This window comes from Nicotiana tabacum, chromosome 1, assembly GCF_000715075.1.
Source record: "Nicotiana tabacum cultivar K326 chromosome 1, ASM71507v2, whole genome shotgun sequence".
Lineage (NCBI taxonomy): Eukaryota > Viridiplantae > Streptophyta > Magnoliopsida > Solanales > Solanaceae > Nicotiana > Nicotiana tabacum.
The window spans coordinates 70,321,151-70,342,522 of record NC_134080.1 but is presented as its reverse complement, the minus strand read 5'-3'; the positions used below and the strand labels follow the sequence as shown (position 1 = coordinate 70,342,522).

The window sequence follows — 21,372 nt, the reverse complement described above, 5'->3', positions numbered from 1 at the left end:
TAGTCCAAGTCCTAACTATTCTGTTAATTCGCTTATGACGATTGGGTTTTAGATGAACAAAATCAAACTAATTATTGTCCAAACTTGTGAAAACTATTTACAACTACCAAATCTATACCTTGTAATAATGTTGACATTATTTTGTTATAAGAAATGGGCTAATTGCACTCCTAAACTGAAATAGGCAATTTATTGTTAAGAAAGAAAACTAGTTTACAAATTGATTTGATAGACAAATTCACACTACATATACCACGAATATACAACTGAACCTCTCAGAATACTCCAATACTTTAAACATAATGGACTATATCAATTTACCTCTAACTTATAGTTATCCCAATAGCTGTTATCATACAAGATTACATACAAACAAGAGCACTTATCTCAACCAGAATGAAAACAAAAATTCCGATGTTTGACGAAATATACTATTGTGGTTCCTTGATATTTCCATACTACCATACACTTAGCTAACATGGCTTAAACACAAAACTTAGCTAATGGTCAACATTCTACCAAGTTCCCCATCTCAGAGTTCAAAACCAGCTATAACCAATGAGCTTCAGAAGTAAGTAAAATTACTGGAGAGCTATACTAACTTCAACAGAGGCAAGTTGACTAATAGCTCCCATGTTGAGCATATGACATGTTAGTTAACTAAAAAAACAAAACTGAAACTAAACTAATAGATTTGAATGTGCAGAAGACACATTTGGAACTCCGGATTTCATTTCATTGCAATATCGAAACCTTGTGTGAGATAAGTCTAGAAACATGTACCTGAGAATAAGGAAAAAACAAAGAGGGAGTGAGGAGGCAGTAATCAACAGCAGCTAACCCAGTTTAATCTTCAACAATATAGCAATAACTTCAAAAATCAAAACAGCTTCAAGCCAGAACTTCTCAAAATTGAATCATTTTTCTACACAGAATCAGAACTTCTTTTTTTAAAAAAAAATTCTGACTAGCAAACCAATTTAAAGAACAAAACTAAGACCAATTTATATCAAAAGATTGCAGAAATTTCTTATGTAATTTCTAGTCGTTTCTCCAGCTCTCTTTCTGTATATCTTTTTTTTTTTCTTTCAGTCTATTCAGCTCTTTTAAATAGACAATTAGCTTAGTGCCTTCTCCATTACCAATTCACCTTTTCATTTCTTAATTGTCCACTGATGCAGTGCTTTTAATTAATTCGGTAATGCAATTTCTACCCTACCACTATTAGAAGTTTCTCAATTAGTGACCACTTGCATAAATCAGTCAATTATTATACACATTTAACCAAACTCAAGATAATCTTTAATTTAACTGACTAAGTTATTAGACGAGATATGATTTCCAGATTCTAAACAAACTGACCACACAAACCTATGAAACCAAGAACAAATTCACCAACATTCTGAAAAACAAAACAACGAATAGAAGATAGTTTATGCCAGAAGATTGGTCGAGTTTTCAATTGAAATCGACCAGAGAAAAGAGAAAGAGATGAGGAAAGACGAACATCAGAATAATACCAATTAAACTATAAATATAGAAAATAGGACAAAAGAACTCACCGGTCAGTAGTAACTGAAGAAAACCTTCGAATCTTCAATTTTTAAACCAAATTTTGACTTTAACTGTGTGTTCTTATCAAGAATACACAGATAAAGTCAAAATTAGCTTAAATGTTTGGTGAATCTTGACTTTGCAGTTTTAGGTTTGAAGCTTAGATTCATTATTCGACAAGTTCTGGTTTGATTCGAAGGTAACAAATCGTGGATTAGGGAAGATGGGGTTGTGGTGGTCAAGGGGCGTTAGTTTGGGGTTGATTGGAGGTGGCGGCGCCATCGGAAAGCGAGGGTAAATGGTGGCGGCTACTAGGGTTCATAGCCTAAAATCAAGATTCGAACCGTTTTAAGGGTGTTCATAGGAAACTAACTATGGATTATGAAAGAGGATATCAAGGGGGTTCTGGGGTGTGAGTTTGGTGGCGAACGGAGTCGGCACCGCCGGCGACAACCGGTGGAAATTAGGGCAGCGGGTCTCTAGGGTTTGGGAAATTTGAGAGAGACGAGGGTGATTGAGGGGGGTTCTGAGGGGTTTGGGTATATTACAAATGAGATTATTAATTTGAGCCATTGGATGATTGAAATCCAACTGCTGGGATAGAATCCATAATCGAAACGGGGTCGTTTTAATTAAATGGGGCTGGACCGGATCGGTTCTGGAAGCGGGTCGGGGTCGGGTAATGGTTAAGAATCTGGACCGTTCGATGTAGATGAATGGATGGGTGAGATTTGTTGAAATCGAAACGACGTAGTTCTGTCCCTATACTACATCGTTTTGATGGTCTCAGAGACTGGAAGTTTGGACCAGGTATGGAACGTGTTTTTGGGCCTGGAAATTTGGGTTTAAAGAATAGCCCAAACTTTGATTTTCATTTCTTTACTTTTCAAATTAATTCCTTCTTTTCCTTGTTTTATTTTTTCAAAATTAAAATCCTAAATTAAGTTATAACACCAAAATTAATATTAAAAATACTAATCCTCTCTAAATTATAATGTGTTATTATATATTTTCTTCTTCTTCTTCTTCTTCTTCTTCTTCTTTTTCATTTTTGTAAAACACCTAATTATTAATTAATCCAAAAATGTAAGATCAAATCCTAAATGCAAATGCTATATTTTTGTATTTTTAATGCATTAATAAAATTAAACATGCACACAAATATATGCAAACAATCAGGAAAATCACACAATAATTCCTAAAATAACACATAATTAAAGCCAAGACCTAATTTTGGGAATTATTTTGGAGTAATTCGTATTAGGCAAAAATCATGTGCTCATAGTATGTCTGCAGGAAAGGAATTCATATTTGTTGGCAGTATTTCCTCTTGTGCTGAGTCTGCAACTGTATTCACTGCTGCATCCAGATTCTACTTAGGTTGCTCCTGATTTTCAACCTCTAAAAATATGGGTCTATGTGTGGTTGTTCCATGCTCTGATACCATGTCAAAGTTTAAGCAGAAGAATTGAATTGAGAGTTCAATAATGGACGATCGAATGTTCTAGAGAGAGAGTCCGTGGAGAGAATTTTGTTTTCTCATTTTTATCTAATCTGACTGTACACAATATAATGTTTATATAGAAGATAACTGCTACTCTCTAACTAATAATTACACGGTATAATTAACTATAATCTCAGCCCACTAACCGCCTAGCTGACCAGTCTAATTGCAGTTAATTGCCAGCTAACTACTTCACATAAGTTGTACGTGTTATGTGATACTTCCACTCTCAATATCTTTAGATTCTTAGGTCTAGGGTAATCATTAAAATTCTTAAGAGGAAAAAAAGAGAAAAGTAAATGTTATAAATAGAATTCTATTTAAGGTGAATGTCTATATTTAGAGAGATTCTAGGGTTTATTGCTTGGTGGCTAAGCCAATCTCTCCCTATAAATAGAGGGTTCTATTTCATTGTAATTCATCCCAAAATTCAATAAGAATTTCCTCTCTCTCTCTTTCTCTATAATATTATTCTTCTACTTTTATTGTTTCATAACACGTTATCAGCACGAGACTCTAACCAATTGAGTAGAAGCTTTGGGATTGAGCATAATGATTGTCAATTGTTCTTTGAACTTCCTTCATGATTAAATTCTGGATTTAAGGTAAGTATTTTACTTTTCTCTTTCAAATTCTTGACATTCTATACTTTGATTTTAAATACAAGCAAAGACGATAAATTTTGATTGCAACTCTAATGGAGTTTGAAAGAAATTATAACCACCAAAAGTGGAAAAATTTTTGTGCCTTGCCATGATCAAATTCATGTATGATTGTGGGCAAAGAATTGAAAACCCGTCCCATTGAATTTGCTCCATTCTTATTCCTTTTAGAGAATGTGATAGCAGTATGTGATAAGTCTGAAAGAAGACAAAATTACTACTATGAATGTATCAATGGATGTGGACGTGACAATAGACGAATAAATTATAATCGTCATCATTGAGTAATGAGAATAATAAGGATTCTCAAAATAATCCTTCACTCTGTGAAAGTAATGTTTGTCATCGATTTGACATGAGATTTTATAAAGCACATATAGATGATTATGGTCCATTCATGATGTGAATGTGACAACATCTTATTTATGAATACATATTCATTCTTGGAAGAATATGAACGTGCTAGTGGTAGTGAATATACCATACTCACCTCTAGAAGAAGGTTTAAGATGATATAAGAAAATAATGTCATTATTATGGCATGAATGGTCATTGGTCACGTACCTATTACACACCAAAATATTTTGGTAATGCGATTATTAAAGAATAATATTAATGCAAGAAACATATCTTGCATATAATTTTGACCACAACCATAATGGTATAACTTTCTCCCTGAAAGAGATATATGACCATATGAATGTTGATGAATATGTGGCAGTACAAAATTAATTGAGAGCTCTGGAAGATCCAATTATACTATTTTGGAGAAACACAATTGATTACCAATAAGGTATTGTGTTGTAGTAAGTCTCAAAGAAACTTATTCAGTCTTCAAAGTACACGCGAAAGCAGTTGATTATATTGAGACTATAAATAAAGGAAAGATTTAATATTTTCTATTACTACAACTTGTAGCAGGGTAATATGTATGTGAAAGGTTGCCCGCTTTATTCTTCAGTTTGTACTACACAAATAAAAGAATGCCACAATAAAATAGAACTTTATTGATATAAAACTCATATCATAATAAACTTGGAGTTTATTGATATCCAGTTGGCATAGTTGGTTTAGTCATATCAACTTAAGTATGATGTGCAAAAATAAAAAAAAATTTAAATGAGTAAACATTAAAGAACTAGAAAGTTCTTTACGAATTCTCCTAGGTTGCTTGTTCTCATTAATTAGTAGACCAACTAAAGTTGGGATTGAATCCCATAAATTCTGGAAATATCAAAGGTGAATATGGGCTCATTCACCTGCCATGTATACCACATAAGATGCATTTATGAGATAGTTACATGTGTGATTATTATTAACCCACAACATGGTATTTGCGAGGTAACTTGCTCAATAATTTGATTTAGAGCATAATTTCTAGATTTTTTATTCAAGAAGTTCATCTTGATAAGTTGGTTTACATCACAACTGGTTTAGCAAAATAATTTATTGAGTGTCTCCACTTAATAGATAAATTATTGCTTATGAGAACAAAGTTATCTATATCAGTTTGATATAGGTCATATACGAAAGTATATTACATTCTCCCCTCACAAGTGGTTCGGGGTCAGGAACCAAATAATTCCATCTTATTATTATTAATGTGCAGTGTATATTTTGATTAGCATCATGACACACAAAGAATGGGCTCTCAAAGTTGAGGAGACAAGTTAGTTTTTCTAACATGAGGGGCAGACATGATAAACACTTGAGAAAAAGTTACGTGGAACGGATTATCATTTGTATATATAGATCATCGAATATCATAATATGAACTTGAAGTTCATAAAAAGATAATTCGTTTGCAATATATTTCAAAGCATGCTATACACATTTGCTGACCCAAAGAAAGTAACTATATTCTCATTGCAAATGCTCCTATCAAATCCTAGAAGGACAAAGTCTATGGTACGCTTAAACCATATAGACAAATCAGTTTCAAATAAAACTTCTTGATAAAGAAGATATGCAAATGATCAAAGTGATCATAATAAGGAGACAAGTGATCTAGAAGATCACATGACATAACACTTCATAAAATCTCATGAGAGATTCAGGTACCTGAAAATATGAATGAAGAGATCTCTATGTTATGTCTTTATGAAAAAATGTTGGAATCGATATAAAATGTTTGTCGACGACATCTATCATAGCGCTAAGTATAGATGAGGATCTTAAGTCTATCGAATATAGACACAAAAGTTTGGCCAAATGGAAGAGACATAATTCAAGTAGAATTGATTCCATATGAAAGACATAATTTTGTCTATGTTGTTCAAATACTTGAAAGTATAAAGTCAATGGTATGTGCAATCAGTTTTCGATATCTTATATGTCTAGCATGACATAAAAACTTGATATGCATCTAAAGTCTATTATATGGCTTATATGACTTAACTTATATGATAATCCATGAAGGATTTAAGTCGCTTAAAGCATATACAATTCTTGGTCTTGAAGTACCACATTCTAAGTGCAATTTGTGCACATATGTATCTTGCTATAACTATAAGCATGATAATGTGATAGCGAGAATACCTCTATGGAGATATTGAAAAGGCCATTCTACAGAAGTTTATGAAGACATTACATCTCTACCAAGAATGATGATTTCAAGATGCAATATATTCATTGAAATTAATATGGTTGATTTGTTTATCAAATCTCTACCAAAGATCATTTGAAGATGGTGCACAAGATTGGAATGCAAATGCTCAAGGATGTAAATTGATGCTCTCATTAGGGGAGTTAATGCGCGTTGCACTCTTTTTCCCTTACAAGGTTTTGTCCCACTGGATTTTCCTTGCAAGGTTTTTAATGAGGCAATCAAAAGGCGTATTGTTAGATATGTGTACTCTTTTTCCTTCTCTAGAATTTTTTTCCACTGGGTTTTATTTTAGTTAAGGTTTTAACGATGCACATTATCTGTTGAATAGACATTCAAGGGGGGAGTGTTATAAATAAAATTCTATTTAAGGTGAATGTCTATATTTAGAGAGATTCTAGAGTTTATTGCTTGGTGGCTAAGCCAATCTCTCCCTATAAATAGAGGGTTCTATTCCATTGTAATTCATCCCAAAATTCAATAAGAATTTGCTCTTTCTTTCTCTACAATATTGTTCTTTCTACTTTTATTGTTTCATTACAGTAAAAGAGTATTCTAAGAATCTAATTTTCGTGGGCCATCCAAACAGCGCTGGACCTACCTCATTTCCTTGGTCACATCACGTTTTACGGTTAATGCCTTCGGCTATTGACTAGTAAAATATTACTCAAAAAATTTATACTTATTATTTATTTTTAAAAAAAGGAGGATCGTAAAACTTATATATCAAATTAAGAAATGCATCACATCTATCTTCAAACAAAAATTTCTCACATAATTATACTTGGCTAATATATTTTTTGTTACATCATTTAAGATGATTAATTTATCTATAATAATTTGGTAATGTTAAATGCGTAAATTTATTTCGTCTATGAGCTAAATTTACCACGTGACAGATAAAGAGCGAGTATGCTTATTAAAACTTCGTGAAATAACCCCCTATTACCTGCATTTACGCAGGGAAAAAAAAAGCCATGGACTTTCTTGTTATTTTTTATTTTTGATAAATTGTATGCCCATTTCGTTTTAACACATAAAAGGAAAAGCTACCCTTTCTCCCATAATTAATTACCGAACTCTTCCCAAATAACTCTTTTATCCAAGCCGTCAATTACCACCGAGCATCTAATCTCCACCGTCGATCTTGCCACGTAAGATAACACGTCATTATATTTTCTCAAATTCCCTGCCAATAAATCAAATCTCTCACCGTTAAATGTAGTCATAAACGGAGATAAAGGATGCCACGTGGCGAAATTTATTGAACGATATTTCTAAAAAAAAAATTCTCTGAAAATTGTAAAACCAAAACGAACCCTAAAACCTCTCTCACTTTCGCTTTTGTTTCTCTCCTTAGGGAAAAAAAGGAAGGGTAAAATTCAGAAAAACGATATTATTTACAAAAATTTAAATTAAAAAGATAAATCAGTTAGGGTTTCCAATCGAACCAAATCACACTAGTTTTTTTCCCCTCAATTCTCTGATCGGAGCCCTAGAATTTCACCCTTTGCATGTGGCGGATCTTCGCCATTTTCGGTTTCTAGTTCGATAATTCCGAGGAAAAGGTATGTGTATTTCTGTATGTTGGATTTTATCTATTTAATTGAAGAAATGTATCCATTTCTTTTGTTAATTGTGAAGTTTTCTGTGTTTTGATTGAGTATTTTGTTGTGAATTTGTGCTTAACAGATCTGGAAATACGTATTTTGTGTGAACATATGATGTGTGATGGAATATGAAATTTGGGGAATTATTTGTTGTTCGGTTATTGAGTGATTATTGTAGATGGAAAGTGGTGTCGAAGAAAAATCTGGTGGTGGTTCTGTCGAGAATTCGAAGAAACAAAGGTCTTTGGATCTGCAGACACTGTATAAGTTTGGGGATTTGAAAAAGGGGAAATTTTCTGCCGGGGACAGTGATATTGATGTTAGGAAGAAGAAGAAGAAGAAGAGGAAGAGTATAAAAGAGGTGTCATTGGACAAGCCTGAGCCATCTGGGAAGAAGAGTAGGACTAACACAGATGAGGATCATGTGAATGGGGGGGATAGTGGGGGACCAGTTGAATCGCAGTTATCATCATCTGGGCTGGAGAAAAGGTTGAATTACAGCAATGGGTTGAATGGATTTTCTCTTAGTTTAGATAGTAATGGTAATGCTATTCCAATTCCGAAGCGCCCGCGTGGTTCTGTGGGGCGAAGGAAGTTTGATAGTAGTGGTCGAGGTTCACAGTTATCATCGAGGATTCGGACTTCTGTCATCGGAAATGGCAAGTTAAAAAGTGAACCTGAGGAGACTGAGGGTGATCAGCTTCCAAAAAAGCGGGCCTTTTCTGGTGGAGAAGCTAAAAGTGATGAAGGGACTTCTAAATTACCGAGTAGTTCGGCTGGCAATGGTGTTACCGTCAAGGTAAAGAGAAAGATAAGTGTTGATGGATCACGGGAAAAGAAGAAAGATAAGGCGAGTTCAATTCGGCATGCTAAGGAAGATGGTCATGTAGCTGTAAATAATGGTGAAGCATCTTCTAGAAAGCACCGGAGTACTCGTAACAAGAGAAAGGATTCGTCATCTACGAGTAGAAAATCTGTAAAGAGGGGTTTACCATCTGGAGATAACTTCGGAAGCTTTTGTCAAGATTCTTTGGATGATGATGATGAGGAGAACCTTGAGCAGAATGCAGCAAGGATGCTGTCTTCGAGATTTGACCCTAGTTGTACAGGTTTTTCTTCCAAAAGCAGATCTTCAGCATCACTATCTGCTGAACGATTATCTTCTTTACTCACTTCTGGTCAGGATTTTGTTAGTCGGGAGGGGAATTCCTTGGCTGGTTCAGAATCTGCATCAGTTGATACTGCTAGCAGAGTTCTACGACCAAGGCAGAAGCTCAAAGCGAGGGGTATTTCTAGGAAACGCCGTCATTTCTATGAAGTTCTTCCTAAGGATTTGGATGCTTACTGGGTATTGAACCGAAGGATTAAAGTCTTTTGGCCATTGGATGAGAGTTGGTATTATGGTCTTTTGAATGATTTTGACCCAGAGAGGAAACTCCATCATGTTAAATATGATGACCGAGATGAAGAATGGATAAACCTAGAAACTGAGCGGTTTAAACTCTTGCTTTTACCTGGGGAGGTACCTGGAAAAAAGAAAGTCAGGAAATCTGCAAATGTTAAGAAAAACATTGACAAAAGAAAATTAGACTTGACTGTAGATGATGACAGCCACCCAGGTAACAGTCTGGACTCAGAGCCCATTATATCTTGGTTAGCTCGATCATCTCGTCGAGTAAAGTCTTCTCCTTCCAGGCCATCGAAGAAACAGAAATCGTTTCAGTTATCTACCCCTGTTGTCTCATCACCGCTACATGCCAAAACTGAGAGCACAAACTGGAATTTAGGTTCCTTGAACAACAGTAAAGGCAAGCCAGATTGTGATCTTTTGTTCCCTGACAAACTGATTGATCTTAGCAAGGCTGAGAATTCTTTTGTCGGAAGTCATAGCAGCCACAAAGATAGAAAACCTGTTGTTTATGTTCGAAGGCGTTTCCACAAGAAGAGGGATGGACTATTACCTGTGTATGAAGCTGACAAAGCTTATGGAGCTGATATTTCTACCGTTTCTGTTACACCAGCTGTGGATGGATTGCAGAACTGTAATACCAGTATTATGTGCATTCCTGGCCCTGAGAGAGAGAAATTATTGCCTGCAGTTAATGATGTAGAGGTGCTAAGATTAAACATGCCATTGCTAGAAGCTAAGCAATTCAGGGTTGTAATATGTCTACCCACATTGCCTTTGTTGCTGCTTGAAGCAGAACAGATTTGGCTGTCTCACACTGTTTTGCTGCTGCAGCGTGGTGCCATTGTGATAAGGTGGCCAAAAATTATTTTGGAGATGCTTTTTGTTGATAATGCAGTTGGGCTCAGGTTTCTTTTATTTGAGTGTTGCCTCAACCACGCCATGGCCTTTATTTTCTTTGTCCTAACATTATTCAATCAAGCTGATGAAGCATGGAGGTTTGAAAGTCTTCAGTTACCTGTAACTTCAGTAAGGTTTCGGCTTTCTTCTATTCAGGATTCTAGGAAGCAGCAGTCTTTTGCATTTTACTGTTTTTCTAAACTCAAATATTCAAAATGGTTATACCTGGACTCCAAGCTTCAGAAACGTAGTTTGCTTGCTAAGCAGCTGCCCCTCTCCGAGTGCACATATGAGAATATCAAGTCCCTCGATTGCAGAAGCGAGCAATTACAGTTCAATGCTCATGCAGAACCTTCCTCATTTAAGGTACTTCTCATTCTCAATGTGATGTGTAGGTCTGCTATTTTGTTCTTCGTTCTAGCCTTCATCTTTTGATGTATCTTTTGTTCTTAATGCTACAGGTAGGGTAGTATGCTATATCTCTTTTGTTCTTTTGCTGTTTCCTTTTTCCTTCTTTCCAGATTTTACTTATCCCCATCTATGTTTCACCATTGTTATTTGTAACTAACCATGGTGATCATGATCATATCTTATTTACTTGCAGAAGAAGTTAGTGCCAGCTTGCCTGCCCACAGGCACCTCGACAGAGTGTTCCAGTGCAAGGCTTACTAGTTCTACTTTTAGTTCTGCAATGAAGCTCGGAAGAATTCCTCCTTTTGCTCTATCATTTACTGCTGCACCCACTTTCTTCATATGCCTACATCTCAGGTTACTCATGGAGCGCAACTTTGCTTGTGTTAGCCTTCAGGATTATGATTCTATAAATGCTTGCCAGCCAGTTAAAGATGACGGCAGTAGGGTGGAGTGCTCTGATACCGCTGAGAATATTGTAGCTTCATCTACTGGAGTTACTGGAGGGTCATCATTAGCTGAACGGAAACTGGGGAGTTTAGCGTGTAAACAACAGCTGAGTGAACGTGTTTCATTGAAGTCATCTCAAAATTGTCAATTAGATATTACCCCGAGCTCTTTCATTGCCAAACATTCTGAATTGGGCACGTCTGATGTGATTGTTGTGTCACACAAATCGGAATCTGTTGGTCAAGGATTAGACCAGTTTGTTGCATCTCCAGGGAGAAGGCAGTCTAACAATATATCTCACAGCTTGCCCAGTGCTCGGTGCCATTCTGGATTGGTGGGGATGAGTGTTGTAATTCCATCATTTGACCAAGTAGAGGGACTATCGGAAGGAAAAGGAATTATCTTGGGCGAGGCATCTCATTTGACTCTGAATAAAAGTGATGGCATGATTTCTAGCCCAAACCTAACTGTTACTAGTAATGTGGTCCAATGTCCCATTATTGCTGGTATGAGTGATCGCATGGTCCAGAGCCCCAACCCTTCTGGTCCTAGAGGATTGCTGTGTCGTAACAGAAACAGCTCGAGTTCTTCCCCTTTTGGAGAAATTTCACCTGTGTTGGTTGATGGGAAGACAAATTTTACACGTGGTGGATTTGGCAATGGGCCAAAGAAACCTCGAACGCAGGTGCAGTACACATTGCCATACGGATCTTATGCTTTGGGTTCAATGCACAGAAATCACAGCCCACGAACTCTTCCTTACAAAAGAATCAGAAGAGCTAGTGACAAGAAGAATGCAGATAATTGTAGTGGCTCACAGAGAAATATTGAGTTACTATCTTGTGATGCAAATGTGTTGGTCACTGTTCCGGACAAAGGGTGGAGAGAATTTGGAGCACGGGTGGTCCTGGAAATTGCGGGTCACAATGAATGGAGAATTGCTGTCAAATTTTCTGGGGTTACCAAGTATTCATATAAAGTTCATAACATTTTGCAGCCTGGCTCTACCAATCGCTTTACACATGCCATGATGTGGAAAGGGGGAAAGGATTGGGTCCTGGAGTTTCCTGACAGAAGCCAGTGGATGTTGTTCAAGGAGATGCATGAAGAGTGTTATAACAGGAATATACGTGCTGCCTCAGTTAAAAACATTCCTATTCCTGGTGTTCGTTTGATAGAAGAAATTGAAGATTATGCATCAGAAGTCTCCTTCATTCGCTCTTCACCAAAGTACTATCGACAGGTTGAAAGTGATGTTGACATGGCCATGGATCCGTCACATATATTATATGACATGGACAGTGAGGACGAGCAGTGGTTGTCCAAGAATAATTTCTCTTGCTCCGGTGAGAGTAAATGTGAAGAGATATCTGATGAATTGTTTGAGAAGACGATGGACATGTTTGAGAAAGTTGCATATGCCCGTCAACGTGATCACTTTACACCCGATGAGCTGGAAGAGCTGATGGTTGATGTAGGGTCCATGGAAGTCGTTAGATCTGTTTATGACCATTGGGGGATTAAGCGTCAGAAAAAGGGCATGGCATTAATACGCCATCTCCAGGTATGATTAAATTGATATTGGCAACATCAATTGCCGGCATCTGATCCTGTGTTACTACACCTTTTAGCTGTGATTAGCTGCTGATATTTGCTAAACTTTTATACAAATAATTTGAGTGGCAGTCTTGTTATAAATTTAAACATGCTTATATTTATACAAGCTTTTAGGGGGTTAGAGTCCCTATCTTTGGTCTTGGGATCTATTACTTATGAGATTTGACCAATTTTGGTAGCGTTTTTGGCTGTAAATGGAGGAAGGGGACAAACTTGCTTATGAGATAACAACTTTCTTTATTTATTTGGTCTGCACCAAATTATTAAAATTGTGATGCCTTTTGTTTGTTCGGCAAGATGGTCCACTTGCGCTGATGGTGCTCAAGCCTCTGTGGAGAAATATATTCTACACTTATTTAAGGGTTGTAAACATATCGAGCTATCGTAAGTGGGCATCATATTATGCCCAATAATTTGAGTCCTCTTGGATGTACTGTGGTTGATGTCCATTTGTTTATAGGATAGACCTTGAATTGCACATGACTCATCATGACGTCAGTGTTATTGTACTCTGACCAATTAATTTAAAGGACAAAAAATCATGCCCTCTACAATCTGCATTCGCCAATTCGATCTTTCTTTTTTCTTCTAATAAAGTAAGGTAATTTTATTAAGGAAGCACCAAGAAGGTACTATCTAATACACTGGGCTTGTCTGCTTCATAGGTGTAAGCAGTGTTATCAAAGCGCACTTAAAGCGTGCTTCAGCCCTGAAGCAAGGCTCAAAACATGTTGAGCGCTTTGCCCCGCTTAGCGGGCGCTTCATTGTTGTCGTCAAGGCTCTAAGGCATACTATTCCTTGCCAATGAGCGTAATTGTGAAGAGGCGACACTAAACAATTGAGATTTCACTTTATCGTAAATTTTCCTCAATTTCTATTTCCATATATTTGGTATTCATGCTTATAGATATTAGTCTTGGACTACGCATACATATTTGTAGTTTTTCTCCATTTGCGCCTTTCTTCATTAACGCCCACTTTTTATTTTCACTTTGCGCTTAAAAAATGGCAGACAAACCTTAGAGCTTTTTTGTGCTTTTCGCCTTTGATAACATTGGGTGTAAGTAGTCTATCGATTCCGCTTATCCCAAAAGAAAAAATCTATCAAGTGCAAAATGTCCTCTCTATCAACAACAATGTTTTCCCTATACCAAAAGCATAAAATTTTACATGTGAGGTATTTACCTTTTGTCTATCAGAAAAGTTTTCAGTCTTTCTGTTCATATTGTCTGAAAAACACGATGGAATGGTCTTCCAGTATGGTTTCTGTGTTTTTTTCCAGATTTTCTGTGCCTGGCCTGCCTGCCAAGTGCCACCTTATTGGAGCCTGCTTTGCTTCACCTGGTATCACCGATTGACCTCCATATAGTTAAGAAACATTGTCCATATCAACAATTTTGTCTTCAGTATAGAAGATGATGCTTAATTGCCTCTGTATCTTGTTCACGGACATGCCACCTGCTGTTTATATCCTATTTCTTAGTAAAATCAGGAGGGAAATTGGTTTTCTGTATCATCTTCCAAGGCCAAGTTCTTCTACGTCCTTCCTTGCTTAACGAGGATCTGATAACATGACTTACCCATAAAGAATCCAGTTTTACTGCTTGTCCAGGATGTAGAATTTGCATCCAGCACAGCAGTCTCCAATATATTGAACTTGTCACAAGAAAAAGTCTCCAATTTATTAAACAATATATTTGCCCTTTCAATTTACCAATTAAAGGAATTTCTTTTGTAGAGTCCATCCTGTAGTGTTAAGGCAGTCTGCAACATTGCAGTTTTATCAGTAACCAGACACACATTGTGGAATTAAATCTTTTAAACCCATCTCCTCCAGCCTTTGACAAGCCAAAACCTGATCTTCTGCTCTTTCCCCACCTTTAGTTTTGGATTCTTCTAACAAATTTATTATGTCTGCACTGCAATGCCATGAGGGGCTGTCATTGGTTTTTACTTCTTACATTATCTTTCCCGTATTAAGTTATGAGAAGTTGCTTCTATAATTCATTTTTTTTCTTCATTATACCTCCAATACCATTTCAGCATCGGGCTTTTGTTTTGAAGTTTCAGTTTTTTCACTCCCATGCCCCTTCCTTTTCTCCCTGATTCCTGTCCTATTTCATCAGGTGAACTCCTTCCTTTTCCTTATCCTAAAACCCATAAAAAATCATTTCTGATTGTATTTGGCTTCTTCACCACTATGCCTGGAATCGGAATCTATGACATCGAACAAGTAGGGGTTTTATGCAAGACCCTGTTTACTAGTGTGTTAGTTTCCACCGAAGGTACTACTGTCTTTTCTAAGGATCCAATTTTCATTTACATTTTCCGGATACTGTCTTCCAAACACCAGAATCCTTTTGTTTTGCTCGCAATGGTAATCCCAACAAATTATCGGGAATTTCTCCACCGCTGTAACCCAAAATCTGCCCTATTCATTTATGCAATGGTTTGCATTAACTGAAATCATGATGGGTAACCAGAGATTGCTTCAAAAGCTACATAATCATTTTAAAATACTTTATCTACTTACAGTGTATCATCGGCATACCATATGTGGGAAACCTCAACTTCCTCTCTGGTATCAATTTTAAACCCTTGCTACCAGCTAGGATCTGGAGCTCTTAACATCAAATGAAAACCTTCCATGACTATTGGAAAGAAGATTGGGAGGGTCTTTTGTCTCAATTCCCTTTGTGGATCGAAAAGTCTTTTTGGGGAACTATTTTGATCGCAGAAAATTTCATTGGATCCTGTGGGTTTTCACCAAATCTCATAACTTCAGAATAGTTAGTAAGAAGGCTCAATTATAAAGTTAGTTTGCTTTTATAAATTAACCAAGATCAACCTTTCTTTAGGTGTAAATAAAATTGGTTGAATGCTTGTGTTTTAGAGATGGAGTAATATGGATAGTGAAGATTCATGGAGCAAACTCCAACTTAGCTTGGGATTGAGTTTGAGGCGAAATTGTTGTTGGTGCCTTTTTTTCTTTTCAAAAGAGATGATATCAGCATTTGGTATATCATCCAAGAAAGCTGTTATAGCATGTGAAGGAAAAAAGAGGTAAAACTAAAAATATAGGCACTTAGAAACTATATACAATCAGTAGTTCTAGAGTTTATAATTGTAAGGTTAAGAGGAAGCAATCAATCAGACTAAGTTTGAAGTTGGTCATGACTCATGACAGTGGTGGGTTTTGAATATTGTAGTGAATCAACCATATCCTAGTTTTTCACCCCATTGAATATCTCGTAACTTTCCTTCCTTCAATTGAGATTTTTCAATTTGATCAGTCCTCCCTTCAGTTTAGATTATTTATATTTGACAAGGGATGTCTGCGCTGATGTGTCTTGATCTTTGTTATGACCTTTCACTGCATCAGCTACATTGGTGGTGCTTGCTGATGGGCCCTTATGAGTTTGCTTTGAAAGATGCTTCTTGTGAGTAAACAACTTGCCCACTCTGTTGTGAAGGCAAGAGCCAACATATGCTCTACCTGATGTGCGATTAAGAAATGCCTTCATTAAATTCAATCTTTAAAGATGTTCCAATTTGAGACATGGCACATTTTGATGATTGGAGAGATGAGATGCTATGCCCGTTTGTCGCTTTCAAACTGTATGTGTGTGTCCCAGTTTTATAAAGGAATTGTTAAAGAATTGTGCTGTTGTCTTTACTTGCTTTTTTATTGCCCCGGCGACTCTTTGCTGACTTTAACTGATAAAAAAGTACTCCTTTGATTGCTCACTTGGGTGAATGCCATGTTTATTGGTATGTTCGCTACCTTGCTAAACTGTCTATATCAGACTGATACCCTTTCACGTGTCTTATCTTTCTCGTGGTCATATTTATTAAATTCCTTCATGCTTAAGTTTTCATTTGTATTGCTTGCAATACTATTTGATGGGATTGATCTTTCTGAGACAATTTACTGATTCTTTTTCTTTTTCCTTCAGCCCCCCCTTTGGGAGAGGTATCAGCAGCAACTGAAGGACTGGGAGCAAGCAATGTCAAATGCTAATCTTGGCTTTGCCATTGTAGGCCAGGAGAAAGCAGCTTCCGTGGAGAAACCACCTATGTCTGCATTTTGTTTGAAGCCTCGAGGTCTGGAGGTTCCTAACAAGGGCTCAAAACAACGCTCACATAGAAAAATCTCAGTTTCAGGACACAGTCATGCTGTCCCAAGGGATCAAGATGGTCTTCATCCCTTTGGTACATTTCTTACTACTATGCAAACATCCATGCCTGTTTGTTTTAAAAATATTATTTTTCTTTTTTTCTTATCTTGCGTAACTACTTTATAGTGATTTTATAAAAGAATGTTTTTTTCCTTCACAGGGAGAAGATTAAATGGATATGCACATGGAGATGAGATGGTTGTGTATCAGACCCATGAATATTCAGATGGTTCCCCTATGCTTCATCCGTCACCCCGAGTTTTTTCTCCACGAGAGGCTTCTGGGTTTTTTTCCTTGAACTCAGATGTGTCAGATTGGAATCATCAGCCAAAGTTTTATAGGAACAAACCAAAGAAGATCGGGTCATTTCACTCTCTTAGTAATAGACAGATGGTGGCTTCATATGATCAGAGAACTGTTGTGAAGCGTAATGGGGTTCATAGGTGGAATATGGGCTTACCTGAGTGGCCTAGTCAAAAGCATCAACCTGAAGGATCTCGTGGGCTTGCAATTGAGCAATTTGACAGTTCAGATCTTCATGAATTCAGGTTGCATGATGCCTCTGGAGCAGCACAGCATGCTCTTAACATGGCTAAACTTAAGAGGGAGAGGGCCCAGAGGTTACTCTACAGAGCTGATCTAGCCATCCATAAAGCTGTTGTTGCTCTCATGACTGCTGAGGCAATCAAAGCTGCTGCTGAGAGCACAAACGTTGATGGTTAGCTTGTCTCTGAATATATGATTGCCAGAATCAAGTTACCTGATCCGTGCTAATGGCATGTCCAGCCTAAGTCATCATCTACCCTTGGGATGCGCTAAGTTTGCAAAATGACGATGGTATGGCATCCGTCATTGTTAATAACATTTTGCAAGGATATTCAACGTAGGTGGCTGGGGCAGTCTTGGTAGAAGAATTTTTGTTTCTGCCTTAGTCATGATGCATTCTCCAATTATACGTCATCATAGTCAAGGCAGTTTTGGTACATAGTTTTTAGCTTCTCTTTGCCCACTAGTGTTCCGGGGAGCAGGTTTTTCCAGTTCATTGCAACGGTAGGGCTCGTGCCGGTAAGGGGTGCAGGGAATTTTGCTACGCTGATCATTGTACAGATTTTATCAGTGTTTCCTCTTCTTTTAGCTTCTTTGTTTTTGGTTGACCCACTTAACCTTAGCGTAGTGCCTGATCCTGAAGGAGCAATTGTCCGAAATAATATAATACGTCTCTTGAAAGTAAATCACAAATTTGAGTTTGGGCTATGGAGCAGCTATTATTTGTATTTAAGGAGAGCACCTTATTTGGAAAACAGAGGAAGGATATGGCTGTAAGTAATTATCCCATTAAATGAGGCATTAATCTTTTGCTTCTAGAATTCACAATGAAGTTCGAAATGATGTCAAATGTTTATATTGGCAGCATGCGGATAGTTGCTTTTGCTTGATCTTTCTATGAAGTGCATGAAGTTCTCTATTTCAATTCAATTTTTGTATGACAGGCATTTGAATGTGTTGGTACCAGTTGGTGTATAGTTAATTTTCTGTGATACGCACATACATGTAAATTTGTACATATTTGTTAATTTTGTAGTAAGCTTGTTCCGGCTGTATGTATACAAGCGCGCGTGCACACACTCTGCATACACCATATTGCCTAAGCCTTTCCCCTTGAAACCTCTTAAACGAAAAAATTGCATGGGGCGACCGGACTGCCTAAGCCTTTCCCCTTGAAACCTCTTAAACGTAAAAATTGTACGGGGCGCCCTATTCGGTCGTTCCCATTTAACCTATACCTATTTTTAAAAAAAAGTTTTAACTTGTACCCACTTTTTAAACAACTTTAACCCCCTTTCTCCTCCTCCTTCGTTCCCACTCTTCTTCTTCTTCTTTCTTCTGCTGCTGTTGGTGCTGCTATAAAACTTCAGTTCATGGGATGATTGCCATAAATATGTTTATCAGATTATTTAAAAATAAATTATAAATAATTACGTAAGTTAGTAGACAATAATTTGTGAATATTTCCACGTACGTAAGTTGGTAGACAATGATAATTCTGTTCTTTTCACGTTTATTGTTTCCAAAATTTATGATTTAGATACTGTTGGCAATCTGACTATTTATCTAGTATGTTAGAAAGCTTTTTCAAAAACTTCAGCTTATATAATGATGAAGTTTTTACAAATGAACTAAATAACTTCAGCATCTTCTGTTGAAGTTTTTGAAAAAGTTTCGTGACAAAACTAATGAATCCATGACAAAAAAACTTCAGCTTTTAGTGCTGAAGTTTTTACAAACGAACTAAATACCTTCAGCATCTTCTGCTGAAGTTTTTGAAAAAGCTTATTCAGAACAAAAAAAAGTGCTGAAGTTTTTATAAATGAACTAAATAATTTCAGCATCTTTTGCTGATATTTTTGAAAAAGCTTAATGACAAAACTAATGAATCTAGGACAAAAAAACTTCAGCTTATTTAGTGCAATTACAAACAAAAACTTCAACAAATAGAGAACAAAACTTTAGCTACTATGCTTAAGTTCAACAATTACAAACAAAAACTTCAGCACACTTGGTTCAACACACTTGCTACTTCAGACCCGTCTACTAGAATGCTAAAGTTTTGCGTGATTGCCTTTGCTACTTCTGCCCCGTATGCTGAAGTTACGCAAAAAAGTGGGTGTGCTTGCAATTTTTTTTGCAAAGCAGACACAAGTTAAAACGTGACCCAAAAAGTGGGTATAGATGCAAATGCCCCAATTTTAACTGAAAAGAACCAAAAGAACCAAAAGAGGGGGTAGTGAAGCCCATTTGTGGTTTGATTTGGATGGGGTGATTGACGCAAAAGAGACTTTTTCGGGGTGGTTTTAGGGGAATATCCTCAGAATTTGTGGTATTTAGAAAATAACTTTGGATCCGCACAAGTTCTTCATGGGTTTCTCTATCGGATTAAATTGTTCATCGAGGTCTACTGGATTGTCATACTTTTGCTTTTCGGGATTTCTCTATCAATCTGATAGAGTAGATATTATTATTACTCTACATATCTATTAAGTTGTTCATTGAAGTCTACCAGATTGTCATACTTCTGCTCTTTAGGAATTTCTCTACTGGGTCGATAGAATTGATGTTATATTTTGTCTACCTAACTGTTAAGTTGTTCATCTAAATCTACCGGATTGGCATACTTTTTTTGGGTTGTTTTAACAAAGTGTTCTTCAAATTTGCAACTTCAATTTCGATCAAAGCATTCCAAATCTGCTCTAAATTATCTCAAATTTGAAACAAAGCATCAAAATACCAACACAAACAATACCCAATCATCAATTTAGTCGAATAGCACCAAATCAAAAAGATCCATTTATCTTCTTCAACACTTTTTAAGGTCCAACAATGGAGTTTTGAGACTTTCTATTCCTTTTGGGGGTCACGCCGTACTAGTTTCTGATTTGGACGTTTTCATTTTCTTTTTGTTGATGAATTGGTTTGGATGTTTCCATTTGCAGTTAATGATCTCAAATACACACACACACACACACACACTCTATATTAAAAGCACGAATGCTCTTAGTGAAATATCGTTTACCTTATATATTTATACACATACACACACACTCTATATTAAAAGCACGAATACCCTTAGTGAAATATTGTTCGCCTTTTTACCCTTTAAACATAGAGTTTTACATAAGACAAAATTATAATTTATAAGTTTCCTAATATTTAGGATTCTAAAATTCTATAATTTTGGTTATCAAATCTTTACTTATTTGAACTATGTAAGAAGTCCTAATATTTAGCACTTTAAAAAAAAGTTTAAAAAAGAGAATTTTTCAGAAACCACTATGTTTTAGTAATTATTAGCTTGCTATAGCTACCATTTACTAAATTACTTCATATAACTATGTTTTCAGTTGTTATAGACTATATTCGATGTATTTTTGCTACTGTATCCATGAATAAAGTAGCAAAACTAGGCAGAAAACAGGGGAGTCCAGCTAACCAGAGAATATATTCGACTATATTCGCGAGCTGTATTCATGAATACAATAATGGAATTTGCGAAAAAAAAGGTCTTCAGCTGTTTAAAATGATAAGCGAATCAATAACGCGATAGATTCCTAATATAACTCAACAAACTCAATTATAACACACAACATTTGTATTTTCAGTTATAGAAAAGATTCTCAACCGAAAAATATTCCAAAAACAGAGCAATCTTCAGAGATTCAATCCATCCTTTCTTTTAGTGGTATCTTTACTAAAATATTTTTTAGTGGCATCTTTACAAATAGATTTATATATTGAAATTATATAATTACATTGAATACAGTTAAATACATAAAAATACATTGAATACATGAAATATAGTAGGTCATCTATAGTGCAAAAATATATGAATACATACTGCAGATACATTTGAACACATATATACATCTGAATACAAATTATATTAATTAAAAAACATATGAATACATTCATGGAATA

General features: G+C 36.2%; 1 protein-coding gene across 1 annotated transcript; it reads left to right on the top strand.

The window, feature by feature from the left end:
• Positions 1–7,659: 7,659 nt before the first annotated feature.
• Positions 7,660–18,303, top strand: LOC107763011 (uncharacterized). Its single transcript, XM_016581421.2, has 5 exons — positions 7,660–7,893; positions 8,018–10,609; positions 10,848–12,668; positions 16,678–16,933; positions 17,060–18,303. Exons 2-5 carry the CDS (start codon positions 8,114–8,116, stop codon positions 17,620–17,622), a joined length of 5,136 nt encoding a protein of 1,711 aa, XP_016436907.2. The 5' UTR covers positions 7,660–7,893; positions 8,018–8,113; the 3' UTR covers positions 17,623–18,303.
• The last annotated feature ends 3,069 nt before the right edge of the window (positions 18,304–21,372 follow it).

What these genes read in the sequence shown, in the direction of transcription:
- LOC107763011 (XM_016581421.2), top strand. Translation starts at nt 8,114, where the DNA reads ATGGAAAGTGGTGTCGAAGAAAAATCTGGTGGTGGTTCTGTCGAGAAT. An exon ending in CATTAATACGCCATCTCCAG is followed by an intron (nt 12,669 to 16,677) that starts GTATGATTAAAT and finishes TTTTTCCTTCAG; the next exon opens with CCCCCCCTTTGGGAGAGGTA. An exon ending in AGATGGTCTTCATCCCTTTG is followed by an intron (nt 16,934 to 17,059) that starts GTACATTTCTTA and finishes TTTCCTTCACAG; the next exon opens with GGAGAAGATTAAATGGATAT.